A 14615-nucleotide genomic window follows, 5' to 3' on the forward strand; every position below is an offset into this window, starting at 1 on the left:
CCCTAGGCTATAAAGTCTCTAGGAGCAAGCTGTCTGTTGGGGGAAACTTTAGAAATAAGTGTATTTAGGAGAGGTCATACTTTAGATAATGAGCCAATTTGACCAACTTAGCTTTTTACTAATTGTACCTTGGAATGTCACTTTATTTTACTGATGTTACTAGTTTCCATGGTAAGCTATACTTTTGTAACATTGCCCTTGTTCTTTGATGATTGAATCAACTGATTTTCCTTGTGAAACTTCCTTGTCAATAAAAAGGAAAGCTGATTTTGGATCGGGGCTGCTCCCCTGATGGGTTGCAGTCCCTCCAGGCCTCACTGATGGTACTTTGAGTGAATTCTTTCTCTTTTCTCCATCTCAGTTACACAGAGGAAAGTGTAACAGTATTTAAAAGACTTTCCTGTGAAATACTTGATATGCTTTGCCTAATTTTTAATAAACTATTAGCTTTTTTCTTAATTGGTTTAAGAGCTTTTTTATATATTAAACAGATATGCTATTGTATTTGTGCAAAGATGCAAAGATTCTTTCCTAGGTATTTTCTTTTTCTTTTGACTTTTTAATGGAATTCTTAGACATACAAAAATTTTTTTCTATATAGTCAAATTTATCAGTCTTCCTTTTTTGGCTTCTGTGTTTTCTGTTTTGCAGCCCCCACTACAAAATTATAAAAATTCCTGCCCCTCATTTTCACTTCTTGTATATATATGGTTTTATTTTTAAGGGTTTCTATTTTCAATTTATATGAAACATATTTTGGTATATGGATTCGCACACTTCAAAATCAAACCCTTTGAGAGTTCACTTCAATGGAAGATGCTTTTAAAACGTTTTAATAGTAATGAGAAAAGGTTACTGTAAGACGGGTTGGAACATATTGGGAAAATAAAGAAGGATAAAGAGTATAAAACTTGGGGGAAGTAGACAGTGGAGGAAAATAAAAAGTAAATTGTGAAGAAATATATAGCAGGAAGAGTAGAATCACGATGCACTAGACATGCTCATGAAGCACTGTTCCCTGTCAGTCAACTGCTTGAATAAAAGAATGTTAATTGGGATTGTATATGGTAGAATAACTTGCACGTTTTAATACTACTGTGCTTTCCTAAGATTTGGTACCTCAAAAATGATTTTTTGATTAATTTTAAACTCCTCAGTATACCAAAACATTAGAAAAATTAAAGTATAAACGTCTTTTAGAGGTTTTTCTTTCCTTGCAGTAGTTGAGCATGTTTTTAGAGAAGAGTAATCCTAACACATCAATTTCAAGCTTATTTTTTCTCCTAACTCAGCCTAAATACTTCCATCTTCTTTCCTAAAAGTTTTCTTCTTGTAAACTTTTCTCAAGAGTATAGACAAAATACCCAGTGACTCAATATAAGAACTGATATATGCTATTATCCCTATCTAAATATAAAAGGTAATACAATATTAAAAACAGATCTATAAATGCACATGAGCAGAAAAGAATTAACACAGCAGGCCTAAGACTACCATCCTTAGAAAGGCCTACTTATAATTTTGGCACTTGGCTGGCATCTAGGAACTTGGACTTGGGAAATGTGCCCATCACTGGGAAGAGTGGCTTACTGTGCCTAAACTGTACAAACAATGGTGATTTATACCAAACACCTGATTTACTTCTGGAGATCTGGGATTTTGGTATGTGCTAGGCAGAAAGTGCCTATGTGACTAACTAATGACATAAACCTTGGATTCCTAGGCCCAGGAGAACTTCACCAGTAGACATTTCACATGTGCTGTCATAACTAGCTGGAGGAATGAAGCTTGTCCTCTGTGACACCACTGGGAGATCACTCTTGACATCTTGAGCCTAGATCCTCCAGACTTCACCCCATTCACCTTTTCCCTTTGTTTATTCTGCTTTGTATCCTTTTACTGAAATAAATCATAGCTGTGAGTGCAACTATATACTGAGTCATGTGAATCCTCCTAGCAAATATACTAATCACAATATACATTAATGCTATGCAATGGTTAAATATAAAATGCTGAAAACTGTAGAAATTATAATCAGCCAAAAAAATGTTAAATGTTCTTACATATGGGCTTTATACTTCTCAGTAAGAGTGATTTTAACAGTAAACCAAAGGACAGTATTTAGATTTAAGTAACACAATAGTTACACTCCATCTTGTGGGCCATACTTGTACATATAAATGGTAATAAACATTTAAACACAGGCATTATCAACAATGTAGGATAATAAAGGGATACTTTGTTTAGAATGCTACAGCCAGTTAATCTTTCTTCAGTGTAAAATGAACTGTATACAACTAACCATTCTTCCATGATTAATTATGCTCATTTCGTGAGTGAAAAAAAAAACTAAACATTAAAAGTGGCTTACCTTTTTAATCTTGTCCTTTTCAGCCTTTTCTTCTTTATCACATCTCTTGGCATTCCTATTAAGTTCTTTTGCAGCAAACTTCAAGTTGAATAAATGTTCTGAAAATACAGGTTAAGGCTATTCAAAATGTCATTTTCCCAACATAACTACCAGTAAAAAAGATGTTAAAATTATAAAATTAATCAGATAAGATTATGCTATTAAAACCAACTAGTCATAAAGATTTGAAGAAACAGAACAGTTTATCTCTTCTACGCTTATTTTCTATTAGAAATTCAAATTAGAAGATATTATAATGGGAAAAATAACTTCACAGTGAAAAAATTTTGTAGACACCACCTTAAGCAAGGTTAACATCACCAGTAATAAGACACTTCAACATCCTTTTACCTTCTGAAACGACAAACTGAAAACAGTACAGCATCACTTCTATGGTGGTGTTGCCAAAAACATAACTTCAATCTACTCAAGAAAAAACATCAGACAATCCTAAACTGAGACATGTGATATAGCTGACTCTTTAAAATTGTCAAATTCAGGGCCGACCCTGTGGTACACTCGGGAGAGTGTGGCGCTTCGGAGCGCAGTAGCGCTCCCGCCGCGGGTTCAGATCCTATATAGGGCTGGCTGGTGCACTCACTGGCTGAGCGCGGTGCGGGAGACAGCAAGCCAAGGGTTGCGATCCCCTTACTGGTCACAAAAAAAGACAAAAATAAATAAATAAATAAAATTTTTAAAAAAATTGTCAAATTCAAGAACAACAAGGAAAGACTGAGTAACTGTCACAGACTGAGGAGACTAAGGAGACACAACAGCTAACCACAATGTGGGATCCTGATTTGTATCCTAGAACAGAAAAAACACGTTAGTAGAAATACTGGTGAAATACAAATAAGATCTGTAGTTTAGTCAATATTGTAGTGATGTTGATTTCCTTTTGATAATTATACTATAGTTATGTAAGACACATTAGGAGCTTAGTAAAGAGTATACAAGAACTCTATTTTTGCAACTTTTAAATCTAAAATTATTTTATGATTAAAACTTGAGATTAAAAGGGAGAAAACAATCATTTAAAAAGGAAAAAAAGTATAATGGGAAGAAAATTACTCCCTTCAAAAAACCCCAATGAGCAATATCATAAATCTTTGATGACACAAAAATATAAAGTACATGTACATTAATATGACAAATCAATGTGAATTATTTAAAAACCAACTGGTTTATGTCATGATTAACTCACTAGAAAGGAAGGTTTGACATATTTGACCTTTAGAAAAAGATAAATTTTACTTTTTTAACCTTGGTTCTGAATTTCTTCAGGACATCTAGAAAAAATGGAGGGTTCATTGTTTAAAAGGTGCACATACACAATATAGTTTAAAGGGCTGTTTTTTGAACTGATTATATCACTATGAGAAAACAATGTTTCATTTACCAAAGCTAAATCATAAATTAAGCTATCTTGTTCATCTCTCAATGGCTTAATGGTTCTAATTTAAAACTATTTATGGATAATGACAGGGATGAATTGCTACTCTGAGCAGTTTTCAGAGTATAAATTCTAGATATACCTAGAATTGTTAAGAAAATGAGTCATGTGTATGAATTTCTGGGTCATTTTAATGTAAGTTGTACTTTTCATTTGTAAGATTTAACAATTTCAGGTAGGTGACTAAGGAAGTTATAGCTCCTTTTATATACAAGGTTTGGTAGGATTTCCCAACCGCAGCAGCACTGATATTTTGGGCCAGATAATTCTTTGTTGTGGGGGCTGTCTATGAATCCTACGAATTTAGCAGTATCCCTGTCCTTTGCCCACTAGATGTCAATAGCACCCACTTCTCCCTTGTAACATCCAAAAACATCTCCAGACACTGCCAAATGTCACTTGGGATTAGGGAGGGGAAATCAAACTCAGTTAAAAATCAATCACTTATATATACATGAAAAGAAAGAAAAAGGAATGAATTTTTCATTTCCTAAATCATCTTCCAAATAGAATTGCTGTCTGTAGAAAAAGTCACTACACATAAAAGCTGAATTATGAGGCGATTTTTTTTTTTACTCAGTTTTATTTTTTTAATTTTATCATTATACAACATAAACTTATTTTATGGCACTTTACCACTTTCTCTCTAACCCCTACTGTCCCACCCTTTTCCCATCACTGGCAGGCTTCAGTTCTATTCTCTAACTTTGAAAGTTCAAGGAATTATTGTGATTGTTGTATCTTTCTTTTTTTTCCAGCTCCCACTTATGAGTGAGGACACAGGATATTTCTCTTCCTGTACCTAGCTTAGTTTGCCTAACATAATTTTCTCTAAGTTCATCCATGTTGCTGTGAATGCAGAATTTCATTTCTTTTTATGGCAGAATAGTATTCCATTGTGTATCTATACCATATTTTCCTTATCCAGTCATCCATCAATAGACATTTAGATTGCTTCCAACTCTTGGCTATTCAAAATAGAGTTGTGATGAACATGGGAGTGCAGGTATTGCTTCGACATGATGATTTCCATTTCTTTGGGTATACTCCCAGCAGCGGGACTACTGGATCTTATGGCAGTTCTATCTGAAGCTGTTTGAGGAACCTCTATACCATTTTCCGTAATGGCTACACCAATTTTACAGTCCCACCAACTAGTATAGGAGGATTCCATTTTCTCCACATCCTCACCAGCTTTTGTAAATCTTTTTGATAATGGCCAGTCTAACTGGCATGACATATTTAATGTGATTTTGATTTGCATTTCCCTGATGCTTAGTGATGGTGAGCATTTTTTCATGTGTCTGTTGGCCATTTGTATATCTTCCTTTGAGAAATGCCTATTCAGCTACTTTGCCCATTTGTTAATTGGATTACTTGTTTTTATACTGTTAAGTTGTCTGAGTTTCTTGTATATTCTGGATATTAATCCCTTCTCAGATGCATATTTGCAAATATTTTCTCCCATTCTGTAGATTGTCTTTTCATTCTAACTTACTTTTGCTGTGCAGAAGCTTTTTAGTTTGACATAATCCCATTTAGTTGTACTTCTGTTGCCTGTGCTTCTGAGGTCTTCTTTACCCAGGCTTATTTCCTGAAGTGTTTCCCTACATTTTCTTTCTGTAGTTTTATAATTTCAGGTCCAAGTCTTTAATCCACTTTGAGTTGATTTTGGTATATGGTGGGAGGTATAGGTCTAGTTTCATTCTTCTACATATGGATGCCCAGTTCTCCCAGCACCACTTAATAAAGAGGCAGTCTTCTCAACAATGTATGCTCCTGTTGCCTATGTTGAATATCAGTTGGCTATAAGTTATGTGGGTTGATTTCTGGGTTCCCTATTTTGTAGGGGATTGAATCTGCAGAACGCTTTGGGTAGTATGGACATTTTCACAATGTTAATTCTTCCAATCCAAGAGCATGGAATGTCTTCCCATCTTTGTGTGTCCTCTTTAATTTCTTTCAGCAGTGATTTGTAGTTCTCATTGTAGTGATCTTTCATTTCCTTGGTTAAATTTATTCCTAGGTATTTTTTGTGTGTGTGGCTATTGCAAATGGACTTGCTTTCTTGATTGCTTTCAGTGCTATTTCGTTATTGGAGTATAAAAACACTACTGATTTTGTGTGTTGACTTTGTACCTAGCAAATTTACTGAAACCGTTTGTCATCTTAGAGTTTTTTTCATAGTCTTTACGTTTTTCTAAATGTAGGATAATGTGATTGGCAAACAGGGAATATTTGACTTCGTCTTCCAATCTAGATGGCCTTTGTTTCTTTCTCTTGCCTGCTTGCTATGTACTTCCAATACTATGTTGAATAGGAATGGTGAGTGGGCATCTTTGTCTCCTTGTTCTTAAGGGTGAAGCTTTCAGTTTTTCCCCATTGAGGATGATATTGGCAGTGGGTTTGTAATATATGGCTTTTACTGTGTTGAGATATTTTCCTTCTATACCTAATTTGATGAGTCTTTATCACGAAGGGGTGTTGAATTTTGTGAAATGCTTTTTGTGTGTCTATTGAGATAATCACATATTTCTTGTTCTCGATTTTGTTGATGTGGCATATCACATTTATTGACTTGTGTAGGCTGAACTATCTTAGCATCTCTGGGATGATTCCCACTTGATCATGGTGTATAATTTTTTTGATGTGTTGCTGTATTCTGATTGCTAATTTGTTGATGATTTTTGTGTCTATGTTCATCAGAGATATTGACCTGTACGTTTCTGGTCTCTATTTCATTTAGTTTTGCTCTGATCTTAATTATTTCTTTCCATCTACTAATTTGGGGATTGGATTGTTCTTGTTTTTCTAGTTCTTTGAAGTGAAGTGTTAGGTTTTTTATATGAAATCTGTTCTTCTGATGTGTTTATTGCAATAAACTTCCATCTTAATACTGCTTTTGCAGTAATCCAATCGTTTTGGTATGATGTGTCTTTATTTTCATTAGTTTCAAGAATTTTATTGATTTCCTGTTTAATTTCTTCTTGGACCCATAGGTCATTCAGGAGCATGTTGTTTAATTTTCATGTATTTGTATAGTTTCCAGAGTTTTGCTTGTTATTTCTAGTGTTAATCTGTTGTGGTATGAAAAGACACTTGAAATTATCTCATTTTTAAAAAATTTGTTGAGACTTGACTTGTGACCTAATGTGGTGTCTCCTGGAGAATATTCCTTGTGCTGATGAGAACAATGTACATTCTGTAGTTGATGGATGAGATGTTCTGGTCTAAAGTGTAGTTTAAATCCTGTGTTTTTCTATTGATTTGTTGCCTAGATGATCTGTCAAGTGTTGAGAGATGGGTGTTCATGTCCTCTACTATTTTTGTATTGGGGTCTATCTCTTTATTTAGGCCTAATGTTTATTTTATATATCTAGATGCTCCAGTGATGGGTGCATATATATTTGTGATTGTTATGTCCTCCTGCTGGTCGATCCCTTTATCATTAGATAATGGCCTTGTCTCTTCATGGTTTTTGATTTCCATTTGTGTGGTATATATTTTTCCATCCCTTCACTACTAGTCTGTTTGGTCTCTACAGGTGAAGTGAGTCTGTTGAAGGCAACATATAATTGGGTCTATGTTTTCAATCTAGTCAGTCTGTGTCTTCTGAGTGAGGAGATAAATCCATTTACCTTGTGGGTTGTTATTGAAATGTACTATCTTATTCCTGGTAGTTTATCTTCATCTGGATGTTTTAAATATATTTTAATCTGTCTTTCCCCATTTAATGTTTGTTGGTTTTCTGAGGTGATAACATTTAGTTTCTTTCTCTGTTTGCATTTTTGTTCTATTGGTGGGTTTTGTTCTTTCTCGTATATTTGTGGTACTGATTATCATTTTTCAGATTCCAGATGCAGGACTCCCTTGAGGATTTCTTGCAGGGCTGCTTGTGTGGTGGTGAACTCCTGCAGTTTTTGTCTATCTGGAAAATACACTACTTTTCCCTCATTTCTGAAGGATAGCCTTGCTGGAATAGCACTCTTGGCCAGCAGTTTTGTTTTTTCTTTTAGTACTTTGAATATATCATCCTATTTTCTTCTGGCCTGGCCTGTACAGTTTCTGTTGAGAAGTCTGCTGTTAGTCTGGTAGAGGCTACCTCATAGGTGACATGATGCTTTTCTCTTGCTGCCTTTAGGATTTTGTCTTTGAATTTTGCCTGTTTGACTATAATGTGTCTTGGAGAGGATCTTTTTGGATTGAATCTGTTTAGGGATTTTGGGGCTTTCTGGTTCTGAAGGTTAGTGTCTTTTTTACCTGGGAAGTTTTCTGTTATTATATCACTGAGTAGGTTTTCAATGCCTTTTCTTTCTCCTTCACTTCTGGAATACCCATGATTCAGATGTTTGGGTGCTTAAGGTATATACTCTCTTAGATTTTCTTCATTTTAAAAAAATTCTTATTTCCTTTTCTTTGTTTCAAAAAGACTATATTCGAGATCAGAATTTCTTTCTTCTGCTTGCTCTAACCTGCTGCTTAAGCTCTCAGTTGTGTTATTTTGTTGATTGAATCTTTCGGTTCCATGAGTTGTGGTACATTCTTAAGGTATTACTCTCTTTGTAAATTTTTAAATTTCCTCCTTAATATCCTAGATTTTTTCATTTCATTATGTTGTCTGAGTCTTCTTGTGTCTCATTGAATTTCCTTAAGATTGTTGCTTGGAATTCCTTTTTGGTCATTTCAAGGGTTTTCTGCTCTGTAAGGTCTGGTATTTGAGAATTACTGTATTCCTTTAGTGGTGACACATTTCTTGTTTTTTTGTATTTCTAGTATCTCTACATCGATGTCTGGTCATCTGGTAGAGAAGTTGCTTTTTCTGTTATTCTGGAGTGGGCTTTGAGGAGAGAGACTTCATCTTATTTTGGTCTCTGCTGGTAATTCTCTTTATGTTGATGCAGTCGAGTGGTCAGCGGGACACCTGCACAGTGGCTATGGCTGCTACTGCAGCAGCAGAATGCCCTTACATTGACAGTTGCTGTGGTGGATCACCCATATGCAAGTGGTATTTTTGGTGTGCTCCTTGCCTTCTGCCAGGTGGTGGGAGGCTGCTCATGGTTCTTGCCTAGGACCCAATGTGTGCTGCTGCCTTCTGCTGGGTGGTGAGGGGCTGCCCATGGCTCCTGCCAAGAACGCCGTGTGTGTTCCTGCCTAAATATTCTTTATATTTATTTTTTTAAACAAATGATTTATGCTTTCCCTGAACCTGAAATTTACTGTAAACTGCAAATAGGACTGAATACTGAATGCCTAGTATAAGTAACTCTTATTTAGTAGTTAAGAGTGATTGTGGTATAAAATATTGACCAATATATTATTAATGAGATATACTATAAATGTCCATTCCATACTATAATGCTTTTTTCCCTGTCACCCTAAAAAGACACAAACCACTTCTAGAAATATGGAAGCCTAAAGATTTAGAAAAACACTTTGAAATACTGGATAAACTACAATAGAATTCCTTTTAAATGCAGAGCTTATCTTGCAAAACAGCAGGGGAAATCCTGGGAGACAGAAACAAAGGAACTATCCAGCAGCAAGCAAACACTGAAACCCCTAAAGCCCCCTATGATATGGTGTTGGAACTGAACTTTCGGATAAAGCTAGGACCCTTGAAGACTACAATATTAGCATAGGGTAGGTAGAAAAAAAAATCCTATCAGCTGGCAAAGGAAGGTGAAATGACAAGATTAACTGGTCTTACGAGTCTTGGCTGGGAGCTGGAGGAAGAGCAGAGGCTCCCCTAAGAATTTATAACTATGGCCATGTCATCATGTGGATTTGGGGTTCAATTGTATATTACTACAATCCTCTTAGAAACATCACCCTGAAACATTAACTTAACATATTCCCATGTTAGAGAGACATCCACAACCCAGGAATTTCATCATTCCTACAGGTTTAGATGAATAGATCAGTAAAACAGAAAATCAGATAAAGCCGACCATGAAAGTGCCCCAAGTACTGTGTTGATTTTTTCAGGTTCTAAATTTTAGCAAGTAGGCGAATTTGTAGAATCAGAGAATGGTAAAAATCAAATTTATTTCACAAAAACATAATTAAGATCTGATATAATGAAAGGCTTGGTGAACATAGAGACTGATAAACACATGAGTAAATCCATAGAAATACTGACTATATGTGGGGGTCTTCAAAGCATTCATGGAAAGATTCACATTATCTTTCAATTCCATTTTTCCACAAACCTTTTGAAGCATCCTCATGTATGATAATTATAATGTCTCATTTTGGAGGAAAAAAAAAGCAGAAGTAACATAAACAGACAATGAAAACATGTAAGAAAGAGGATGGAGTGACTGATGTTAAATATTTTTAAATCTCTGTGTTATTCAGAAGAAAAGGGTTTCTGATTAGCTTTGACATTTAACTATGCATGTTGAAATATCAATGGTACTGCTAAAGAAGTAGCATGTAACTTGCAAAATAGTAGAAGGGAAAAATGGGGTGAACCACTTAATATATCCAAAAGAAGGCAGCGAAAGAGAAGTGATTCACAGAGAGAACAGGCCACAGAGATATCATACAATAAATGAATAGAAATATTCTCAAAATGTCAGGATTAAGAAAACAGTAAAACAAATTACCACTACGTGCTTTAAACAGGATTTTAAAACACAAAGACATACAAATGTTAGATATGAAAAGACAGAAAAAGTTATACCAGATAAATAAAATCCTACAATAAGCAGGTATAGCTCTGTTAGTATCAATCAAGACTACTGATCAAGGGAAAAAAAAGTCATAAATAGTGTAGGAATAAAAAAGGAGAAATAACTGCAGATACAGAAGACATGTTTTAAAATACTGGTTGAGTATGCCTTCTCCAAAATTCTTCGGACCAGAATCATTTCGGATTTCCAATTTTTTCAGATTAGGGATACTCAACCTGTAATAAATTATGAACACTATATAATTGGAAGTCTTAGACAAAACAGATAATCCTAGAACAATTACTGAAACAAACTCAAAGAAATAAAAAAATCTGAATAATTCTAAATGCCTGATTCAATGTTTTAAAATATTTTAACAGCTACATAAACAAATAACAGGAGCAGGCCCATATGGTTTTATTGGTGCATTACACCAAAAAAAGTAATTTCTGGTAAGGGGTATGCCCTCAGTACGAATCTGGCCCTCACATCATGGGCAGGAGGGGGAACAATTAGCTTTGTATCTCATGAATATTCTTAATAAAAAAGCAATTACTATTTTACATAAACTTTCCCACAGAAAAGAAAAAAGAATAAACACTTCTCAACTTTGATACCCAAACCAGAAAAGGACAGTGTATATGAAGGGACAATTATAGGCCAAGCTCACGTATGAACAGAGATGCAAAAATACAGAACACAGTATTAGCAATCATGCAGTGTGTTAAAGATTCTTCATAAACATGATGGATTTATTTTGGCAGTGCAAGGATGTTTTAAATCAAAACTATCCATGTATTTTAACCACTGTAGTGGACTGAATGTCCCCCCCAAATTCATTGAAGCTTGAATTGTGTCCCCCAAATTTTATATATTAGAAACTTGGCTCCCACTGTGACTGTCAAAAGGATGGGAAATCCTATTATGCTAATTGAAAGGTGTGGCCTTGAAGAGGTGACTGATTGGATTAAAAATGGTGGTCATGGGCATGGTTTGGACAGCTTTAAAAGAAAAGTGAATAAGGAAGTTAGGTTCTCTCTGCTCTGGCATCTGACACCCCTGGGTCATTACAGCCACCACCAGATGTGTTCCCTGCACCGTGGACTTCCCAGCCTCCAAAACTGTAAGCAATAAATTTCATATTCTCACAAATCACATAGTTACAGGTATTTTGTTATTAGCAATGGAAATGAAGTAAAAAAAACCATATTAGAATATTAAAGAAGAAATCACAAATGATAATCTCAATACAGAAGGAAAAAATCATTAAATAAAATCCAACATTTGGTGGATTCATCAAATCAACATTCAGATGAACGGTTCATGACCAAACTCTTAGCAAACTAAGAATGGAAGAAAACTTCCTTAACCTGAAAAAATTATCAACCAAAAATCTACAGCAAACATCATTCTTAATAGTGAATAGTTAGAATTCCTTTTAAAATCAGTAGCAAAAAAATTATCCTGCTCTAATTATTTTTATTAAAGCATTTTTTGGTGTCCTAGTAAACATGATAAAAAAAAAAGAAATAAAAGGTATATGGAATACAGTGGAAATCCATTACAGTGTCAAAATACTTATTTTCAGATAATACAAATGTTTACATAAAAAACTGAAAGTACACATATTCTCTAACCCAGCAATCCCACTCTTAGGTATATACCCCAAAAAACTGTCCCCAGTCTACATAGGAAATATGTACAAAAATGATCATAGTAGATTGCTTGTAATGACAGAAAAAAATAAAAACAATCTAAATGTCTATCACTAAGAGAATGGGTAGATTGCAATATATTTCTATAAGGAAAAAATACATAGACATGAATATAAAAATAACATCACAAATGTATCCCAAGCATCATCATGAATTGAAAGAAAATAGCAGTGTGATACTGTACCTATAAAACTTGAAAACATGTAATATAAAACTATATCTTAATGTACATGTATGTGGTAAAGTATAAACAAATGCACAAAAATCAAAAACATCAACTTTTGTATAGTGGTACCTTTGGTGGGGGAAGAAGAGAGATGAGTTCACAAGGTTTTATTTCTTAAGCCCAGTGGTAAGTACCTGGTGTTTATTTTATTCATTTTTGTACTTTTGTGGGGGGGGGGTAAGGATTAAAGTTTAATAATTAAAAAAATCATTTTGAATAAATGGTTAGATTAATTAAGAGCTTATAGTACTTATTCCATGAGATGGTATCTTTATTTTTAAAAAGAAGGGTAGTTCGAAAATTAAGAGGAAAAAACAAAAGACATATATTAAATATATACTAGTATACAGACAACACTGTTAGAAATGTGTAGCAATATTATAACTTGAACCTGTTTGTGCTTGATATAAATTTAAAATAAAATAGCTGCTTTCCAAGACTGTCTTCATATATTCTGTTCCTAAACTTTAAGTACTCTGTAGAAATACTCATTTGAAGTTGAAAGTGTCAGTAACTACTTTCTCTGACATGCCCATGTCACTTTATAGATCACATTATGTACTTTTCTATACTTCACTGTAACTGTTTGGTCATGTGTCTGATCCTTCAAGTAGACTATGAACACCCTGCGAATAAGGATGAATCCTCATCATCATCGTATCATCATCTTAGTGCAGTTTTTAACAGAAGTACTCAATACTTTTAAATAAATGAATACTAGAAAAATGTTTTTGCAGTGGTATATGAATTATTTTGAAAAAAAGTATCACTGATGCTGGACAAGAGGACTCAGTTATACATTTAAACTTATAAATAAGTTTATACGAATCAAATGCTGTTTGCGTTATATATTAGGATTCCACATAAAATTTCATTCATAATAAAACCACTGAGTTAGAAAACCAATGTCATAGAGGTCCCTCAACTTTATTTTGTGGATCAGTGTAATTAAAAAAGAATACATCAACACCAAAATATAGAAAGAGTCACAGAATAAAGGATAGCTCTTAAAATTGAATACATTTAGCTTTGCAAAATACTTTATTTACATTGTCCATTTTTATTTTTCCCATTTGACTTGATCTTGAAACCTCATCACAAATCAGCAACATCACAATTACAGATAAAAGTTCAATAAATACATTAAGAGTTCTGTGCCCATTTCCCGGAATTTTCAATTTGGTAGATCTGACACGGGTCTCAGAAATCTAGTTTTTAAAAGCTTATCAGGTGATCTTCATGCACATCTAGGTTTAGAAACTATTGAGTTACCATCCCCTTCTACAGCAAAATTGAAATACTGAAACACTTCAGTTGCTCTCATATTCACAGACAGAGAGATATACATACACGAATCAAATATAGATCCAAGATCTCTCATCAGCAATTCCAAAATACGAACAGTTCTGATAATTGAAAGTTATACATAACACTTCGTAAGAAAACATGACCTGACTAGAAAAAATTTGATGACAAAACCTGATCTGAACAAGAAGTTATGTATAGACTTTAATTTATCCCAATGATGTTCACGTGCTTCACTGTAAGCATAGAAATATTACTGTTTGATTATGAAGTGCTGGCTCAAACACCATTAGAGATATAATGTAATATATGGCATATGTACCTTATTACGCCTTTCTAAAATTTAAAGAAGTGTGAATTCTGATTTGAATATTAAAACAAACAGCAACTCAAAACCTGATACCTGTGTATGGTTATTTTCTCAGTCACCCATTATATGAAGAGTGGTTCTTGTTTAAAGACATACCAAATAGAATAAAAGCACTTAAGAATTAGGAATAAGGCAATTTTTTAATGTTTCTTTTTGGAAAGGAGCCTATGTAAAGTTAGTTTCTTGAACAATCAAGCTATTTCTAAATTCGTGTAAGAAATATTTTCTCCTTAAACAGATATAGGGTTCAGTAAAGCAGTCTAAAGCTTTATAGTACTTACAAATTAAATTTTAAAGAGCAGAACTAAATGAAATAGAGACCCAAAAAACGAAGGAAAAGATCAATGAAACAAAACATTGATTTTTTGAGAAAAGAAATAAAATAGACAAACCATTAGCTAGGTTAACAAAAAGAAGAGAAAAAGCCCAAATGACAAAAATCAAAAATGAAAAGGGAGACAT

General features: G+C 34.0%; 1 protein-coding gene across 1 annotated transcript in view; it reads right to left on the reverse strand.

The window, feature by feature from the left end:
• LOC134367425 (charged multivesicular body protein 1B2) overlaps positions 1-14615 on the reverse strand; it is a 45651-nt gene that overhangs the window by 21623 nt on the left and 9413 nt on the right. The window contains exon 2 of the mRNA XM_063084169.1: positions 2372-2469. Coding sequence (XP_062940239.1) covers positions 2372-2469 — 98 coding nt within the window. The remainder of the gene's footprint in view (positions 1-2371; positions 2470-14615) is intronic.

Source organism: Cynocephalus volans, chromosome X, assembly GCF_027409185.1.
Source record: "Cynocephalus volans isolate mCynVol1 chromosome X, mCynVol1.pri, whole genome shotgun sequence".
Taxonomy (NCBI): domain Eukaryota; kingdom Metazoa; phylum Chordata; class Mammalia; order Dermoptera; family Cynocephalidae; genus Cynocephalus; species Cynocephalus volans.